Below are 7,877 nucleotides of genomic sequence, written 5' to 3'. Positions count from 1 at the left end.
GCAGGCGCGGCTCCCACGGCGCAGACGCAATACGGAACTGCCGCTCGTGAGCCTCTTGTATCAACGTCTTCCTCGTTCCGTGGCACCAGCTGGGCCGCACCTTGAGGCGCATGCGCAGTGCTCCTTCAAGCTTCCGCTTATGGTCTGGGTTAAGAATCACGTGGGTGAGGGGAAGACACCTCCTATGGGTTCTCTTGCTACAGGGTTCGAGTAGGGTCAAACTGAATGAAAAAGCGGTTTCCTTTATAAAAATGGGTTTTAAAATGGTGGTGAAGTGGTTCTCTCTCTTTTTAAATATTTTTAAATACGGGAGGTGTAGAGGGATGCTCCCAGTGCAGACGGCACCCTCGCCTTCCCTGGGGGCACCAGGTGTGGTTCAAGCAGATCTCAAGGACAGTGTTGCCAGCTCTCATGATTTTTGGTGTTGTTCTTAAAGTGTGTGCTTTGGGAATGTGAAAAACTTAGCTCTTCCTTATCTATCTAGATACGGATATTTCTCTCGCTCTTTTTAAGAGAGAGAGAGATAAAAAAGCTAAGTTTTTCACATTCCCAAAGCACAGACCCTACGATGACAGGCTGAGAGCCCTGGGGCTCTTTAGCCTGGAAAAGCGCAGGCTCAGGGGTGATCTGATGGCCACTTATAAGTTTATCAGGGGTGACCACCAGTATCTGGGGGAACGTTTGTTCACCAGAGCGCCCCAAGGGATGACGAGGTCGAATGGACATAAACTACTACAAGACCGTTTCAGGCTGGACATAAGAATTTCTTTACTGTCCGAGCCCCCAAGGTCTGGAACAGCCTGCCACCAGAGGTGGTTCAAGCGCCTTCATTGAACACCTTCACGAGCAAACTGGATGCTTATCTTGCTGGGATCCTATGAACCCAGCTGACTTCCTGCCCTTTGGGCAGGGGGGCTGGACTCAATGATCTTCCGAGGTCCCTTCCAGCCCTAATGTCTATGAAATCTATGAAAACACCAAAAATCATGAGAGCTGGCAGCCCTGCAAGGGGCCCAGGGCTGGGGGTTTCTCTGGGAGGGAGCCTACCGCCTAGTGATGCCTCTCACCACCTCTTACCTTGTTCTCCGAGATCTAACCCTCATTTCCTAAGTCTGAGAGAGCCTCTGGCTGCAGTACTGGTGAAGAAAACTTTGAAAAGGCCAAACAAGTGGGACAGACCTGAGTTTGTGGCAGGGCCAACCAGCTGGCCCCTCCACATCAATGGCTGTGTCTACACATTCATTAATGCGCAGTAATTACTGCATATTTAATTTAGTACTTGCTTAATGAAGTACTAAGTAGCTACAGTAACTAGAGTAACTGCGCAGTAGCTCTGGCAAATGCCTTTTTATGGAGACACTACTGTGCAGCAGCTTAATAATAGTGCTCAGTAGCTTCTTAGCACAGTCCGTGCTGTGACTTGCTACTGCGCAGTGTTATTGGAGTACTGCGCATTAAGCATCTCATGTAGATGTGCCCACTGGGTGTTAACACAGCAGCAGTCAGAATCCTAGGGCTGGAAGGGGCTGCCACAATCCATCTGGACCAGGGAGGGGCAATTACTTTGAGCGGAGGGCCGCTTACTGAGTTTTGGGAAGCCATCGAGGGCCACATGACAGGCAGCCAGGGGCAGATAAATATTAATTTTCTAAATTTTTTAGGGGCCCCGCGAGCAGGATAGAATGGCCTGGCGGGCTGCATCCGGCCCGCAGGCCGCATTTTGCCCTCCCCTGATCTAAGCCAACCCCTGCCTGAGGCAGCATCATCCCTATCCAAACTATCCCATACAAAACCATAATCTAAACTCTTAGTAAAACTACCATCAACACAAGAAATAGCACCCTCACCTGGCACAGGTCAAGTAGGGGGACCATGGCAACCAATGTCCTTCTTCTGTAAAAGGTTGTTAATATCCATGAAGATATCCCGGATAAAGGGCCATGTCCCTTGCTACACAGGAAGGCAAAAAGCCCCACGGTCTGTACCAATCTGACCGTAGGGTAAAATTAGTTCCTGACCCCAAAATATGGCAATTGGTCTGAATCTAAGTGTGGGTCAGATTAGCACTGCCAATTATATACATTCAAAACTCACTCATTATGCCTCCCCTAAATCATGAGATTGTCTTCATAAATCATGAGATCTTCAAAATAAGGATTTGGGGTTCCTTTCATTTGCTTACAGATGATGGAGATGTTAAGGTTCATATTTAATTTTTTTCTCCATAGTCATGAGCTTAGAAATTTTTGTTTTAAATGAAAGCTGTGAACCCATGCAATAACATCATTCCAGGAGCAGCAAGTACTGAGAGAAGCATCAAATATCAAGGAACTCACAATGAAATTGCAAAAATTGGCTGTATTGCAGTTCAAATGCCAACTGCATGTGAGAGGAAGCATCCCTATCCAGACTATCCTATATAGACCTACAAAATATACACACAACAAAGCCCAGAAAACAGACATTGTATCGTGAATGATACTAAGTAGTGTCTTCTTTTGGCACCTTGTAGTTTATTTTGTGGGTGCAGAAAAAAGCCACAGAAAAAGACATGTTTTTGTAAGATGATGCAGTGGTCAGTGTATTCAGCATCTCTCTCTGGTAGACAAAAGAGGTACAAAAATCTATAATTTTACATTTACCAAAAATGGTTCTGCCAATAACCTTCTGTTTAACCTGAGATGTGTAGCTAGTGTACTTCAGCTGATATCAGTAATCAGCATGAATAAGCATCACCTCTAAAATAACCAGGATCAATTAAAACCAATACATTGAATAATAACTGGATGGATTTGAAAAGAAATCCTAGTGAAAGCAAACAAGGATTTAAGCTTCTGCCCTAAAGGATATTCCCTTCTCCCACCCTCCTCCCCACACACGCACTAAACAATGGTGCCCATCCCAGATGCTCCATAGACTGCCAGAGCCAAAAGCAATTTATATCACTTTCAGTTCCATTTTTGTAGCTGATATAGCGCAGTGCCATAGACAAGTAGTTAGCTTGGCTGATAGGTAAAATTGATTAATTTAGTGGCTGTACCAATAGACCCAGCTATGCTCCCCACCCGAGCGGTAACCACAGGCTACTTCCTGTTATGGAGTGCCCTGTTCTGTGCAAGTGAATGCAAGTGCTTCTGACCACAGTTTGGTAGTCTGGGAACAGTAAAACCTGGATCTTCTTGACATTAATTTTAACCACACTGAGAGAGTATTTCTTCATTTCAACATATCCTTGTTATGCCTGACAATCAAATTATAGCTTTGACCCAGATTAAGGTAGTTTTAACTTTGGTATACTCTGATGGGAAGAGAGACCTATGATCATATAATAAATACTGTATTTTTCTAACTTCTTCTAATGTAGTTGTGAAACACCACATTATTCTTATTCAAAGAATGCCTGCTTTTGGTTTTCTTTGACCAGGATTATTTACCTTAATTAGTCTTCTCAAGTTTTTTACTGAGATTCTCAGGGTTTTTTGCTGTTTGGGTTTGAAGCATATTGTACGTGACTGCCCTTGGTTAGCTTTTTTCTTTAATTAAGGGTCTGCTACAGCAGAAGACTTTCACATTCATTATAGGTTTAAACATTCATTTTACTTATACTGTCCTTTGGCCAAAAGACAATAAAAGAGCAACCAGCAGTACATGGAGGGGAAACAAAAGACCTTGTGTTAAATTCAGCTCATTAGTTCTTGGGCTGGACAGACGGGTCCATAAATTCAATTTACATGCAAGGACTGATCAGTAACTCTTCTGTTGTCATGCCCAGCATCCTGATTGTGGATTCAAACAGAGGAAAATGACTTTGCCACCCATATTCAACTTTGCTCCACTCTTCCAATAACACAGAGGTTGCACATGAATATACTTACTGCTGCACCTGTAACGAGCTTATTCAAAAAAAGCCCCAGTGTTGTAGTGCTGCAGCGGTAGGAGCAGTGGAAACACTAATGTAGTGTGACAGCTGGATTTTACTTGTGTGACATCTGACACTTCTGGGTTAGACAACACTGTTGAGTTACACAATGCCCATGACTGTCCCATGTTTACTATTCAGAGATTTTCTGAATAAGCTCAATGTAGAACTATTCTATATATTTATAGAGCGTACAATTATATAACTATATCTATTCTCTATATAACTATATAACATATTCTTCCAGAGGACTTACAGAGAAATATAATAGAAACTGTTTAATTCTGATGGTCCATCAGAATTGTGACACAGTTGAGGGACCCAGATACCAGAGTTTTCACCTTCCGTGACCCATGAGCATCATGTTAAATTTGCGATGGCTCCATGCAGGAGCTGCCAGCTGAGGTCCCCGGTGGCTCATGGGTTCAAGGTGGAGTACAGACTTGTCCACTGGGGACCCTCACCCCCATTTTCACCTAGGGTGTTGCAACACTTTTCGGAGTGGGATGAGAGGACAGGATAGTGAACTGTATGGAGTATGAGTGTGTAGACCTGGTGGCAGTGAGTGGTTCGAATGCAGATTGGCTTGGTATCCCTTAGCCTGCTGAGATGGTAGGTTAGGAGTGCTGTGGGGCCTGCCAAGGCAGGGACCCCATGATGAGGTCCAAGGGGCTAGGGAATACTGGGAGGCAGGGACTGCCCTCACACAGGGTATGGTCAATGTAGGTGAGGGCAGTGTCCGGCAGGGTAGCTTTGCCCTCCTCGAGTAGGTGGCAGGGCATACACAGAATGGATAGCTCTATGCGCCAGGCCAGCATAGTGGGATTTGCTCACGCCTGGTTGGCATAGTCCAGGAGGTCTGTGATATGGATGATGTTGGCCAGGACCATCCTCTGTTGCACCCAGGGCTCCTCCATCATTGGCACCACCAGTTGCAGGTTTTTCAACTGCAAGTTGGTGAGGAGGTTGGTACCCTGAGCGACCTTGTCTGGGGACCTGTAGCCACAGACCAGCCTCCAGGCACGGAGAAGGTCCTAGTAGAAATCTTGCAGCTCTTCCAGGTCCTGTCTGGGGAGCCCTCGCAGGTAGACAAGCTACGGGTCATACTGGAACCCTTGGAGGTGGTAGAAGAAGGCATGTCCCAAATGGCTTCATGCTGCATTGCTACTGGCACTGTACAGGAGCCTCTGAGGGGCATACAGGTGGAAGGTGTGGACCTGGCTGTGGAGGCAGATCAGCAACCCTCATGTAATGAGGGTTCAGATTTTTGTGGGATTGGGGCCTTTTAAAGCAGCCATGCATTTCTGTTTGATCATGGCTATAGAACACTTTCAGGGGCCAAATCCGGCGAATATTGTCACTTATGTCTATGTCCTATGTTAATGTTTAGATATTTAGTGGTTCCAGAGAGGCCAGTATGCCCAAGGAAATAAAGGACTCTTCATACCTGAGCTAATTCTCTCCAAACCCACTACATATGGTAGAAAATGTGGGCAATTCAAGGACTCTGCTGCAAAGGGCCCTGAGGCAATGTAAAGTACTGCAGTAGGTGAAAGGGAGCTGCAGCATTTTAAAGTGAAGTGTAGCAACTGGAGATGGACTGTAGCAACTTGAGAGACCTGCAGGCAATAAAAGGGTCTCTGCAGGAATTTGAAGAACCTGGCAGCAGTAAAGGGGACTGGCACCATTTAAAGGGAACTGTCCTGGTCAAGAAGGACTCCAGCATCGAGGCAGAAGCCCTGTTAAGGGAGTGGGCACAGTTGTCTGCCCTGAAGCAGAGAGTTGTGCAGGCCCCAAATCCCTAGCAGTTCTTAAGTGCGAACTACTTAGGTCACAGCTGTTTTCTGATGAGGCAGCTGAGGAGGCAGTGTGCCTGCCATGAGAGCTAGAGGTGAAATGCCAGCATTGCAAGCACACTGGCTAGGGAGGTTTTCTACTACAGTTGTTCTACTTCCTACAGCTTCTTGCCCTTCTGTTGAAACTGCTGCTCATTTCACTAGGAGTTAAAAGGTTGACTTCTGTCTCTCTCGCCTCTCCAAGAAAAGAGAGATGACCTATATATGATTCTAAGACAAAATATGAACTGAGCCAACATTGGTCTGGCTCATTCTGGTGCTTACTTTTGCAGGCACAGGGTAGATTGTACTTTTAAAATATGATCACTATATTTTTAAGATTTACTAAAGGATACAGTGTTAGCAGCATAGCCATGTGGGAGCAATTGCCTGCGTGTTAGTTATCACATGGGAAAATCCAGTAAGTCTTTTCTTTAGCAGAATTTGAGAAGGCTATCTCCAGAAGCAGGTGTATACAGTGGTTCCTTCATCCTTTCTCTCAGTTCCAGGTGATTTAAGTAATAATATGGCCTTTACCTCTGCAGGAGCCAAGTAATTTGTATCAATGGCAACCTATGGTGACAGGAGATGGCCTAGCCTCTGAATGAACGAGCAGCTGGAAGTATGAATAGTTTTGTATAGTTTCCACCCAATCTAGAGAGAGCCATTTAAGGTTTAGTGTAAACATGCCTCAAACTAAATCAAGTTTTCTAACACAGGGCCCTTAGAAAGCCAAATGTTTTCAGGACATTTTAGCAAATCAGTATTTATGATGAGCTTAAACACAGCTATATATAACAGGTAAAATGTGCCTACAACCAAAGCCTCAAACTTAGCCAGCCACTGTATGTTGTCTCTTATTTCTTCCTTCACCGTTGTTCTTTACCCAGATTGAAGATAGGTATAAATACAGGAACAATGATAGCCTGCACATTTCAGTTTAAGAAGAGTAAAACAAAATACTAACTACAAAAACAAACCAAAAGTCCTTTGGAAACTTACCTAGTATAAAAGGAGAACCCAGATCAGCTCCTTAAAGAGAGTGTGATTGGAAAGAGGGGCTTAAAACCACAGCGCTCTCTCAGGAAATCATTGTCTGTGCATTGGCTTGATCAGCAACAGCACTTTTACTATACTTTTAATAAATATATCATATACTGCCAGGGACAAACACATGCTTGACTTATGCCTTGTGACCATCCTCATTAGTTTTCATATGGTCAAGTTTTTCAGAATCAGGGCTTTCATAGATTCATAGATATTAGGGTCGGAAGGGACCTCAATAGATCATTGAGTCCGACCCCTGCATAGGCAGGAAAGAGTGCTGGGTCTAGAGGACCCCAGCTAGATGCCTATCTAACCTCCTCTTGAAGACCCCCAGGGTAGGGGAGAGCACCACCTCCCTTGGGAGCCCATTCCAGACCTTGGCCACTCTAACGGTGAAGAAGTTCTTCCTAATGTCCAGTCTAACTAACTGTGTAGAAGTTCTTCCTAATGTCCAGAGAAGTTCTTCCTAATGTCCAGGCTTTGTGCATATGAGTGAGAAAACTATTAGAATAAAACATGACCTGTCCCACAAACAGTGGATGACCTACTGAGAATAAATGACTTGCTACTGATACAAAGGTAAAAAGGTATTACTTTTAAAGCAAATAATTGGAGCTTGTGTTTTTGGAGCAGAAAAATTACCAATTCAGTCAGTGCACCTTCATCTGGGAGAAAACAGCAAAATGACCATGAAAGGTCTAATGCATTCCCTCATTTTTGTTTTCCCAGTATCCCACATTTGGGATCTTTGGCACGTCATGTGATACCTAGACAGGGTAATACCAAGAACTAGTGGAACAACATGTAATAATGGAAAAATGTAGATCCCTCAGTTTTAAGGCGTCATGGCAATTTTTGACCCTTTCCCCTGGAAAAAAACCCCAAACTGGCAACAGTGCTGTATAAGAAAACTCCAGCCAAAAGGCTACAGCAGAAAAGATGCAACTTCTAGCATCCCATACTGCATTCACCCCAACAGCTTACTAGGGACTAACAATTTTAGAAGAACTTCTTGCTGTTGTTACGAGTCCACCAATGGTCACTCCACCAACAGCAGGAACTGTAGGAGGAGTAAC

General features: G+C 44.6%; 1 protein-coding gene across 1 annotated transcript in view; it reads right to left on the bottom strand.

The window, feature by feature from the left end:
* RNASEH1 (ribonuclease H1) overlaps positions 1 to 4,836 on the bottom strand; it is a 20,808-nt gene extending 15,972 nt beyond the window's left edge. The window contains exons 1-2 of the mRNA XM_025216209.1: positions 4,754 to 4,836; positions 34 to 197 (exon numbers count right to left, since the gene is read on the bottom strand). Coding sequence (XP_025071994.1) covers positions 34 to 197; positions 4,754 to 4,836 — 247 coding nt within the window. The remainder of the gene's footprint in view (positions 1 to 33; positions 198 to 4,753) is intronic.
* Positions 4,837 to 7,877: the final 3,041 nt, after the last annotated feature.

Source organism: Alligator sinensis, unplaced genomic scaffold (assembly GCF_000455745.1).
Source record: "Alligator sinensis unplaced genomic scaffold, ASM45574v1 scaffold2_1, whole genome shotgun sequence".
Classification (NCBI taxonomy): Eukaryota; Metazoa; Chordata; order Crocodylia; family Alligatoridae; genus Alligator; species Alligator sinensis.
This window is presented reverse-complemented; position numbering and strand designations above follow the sequence as displayed.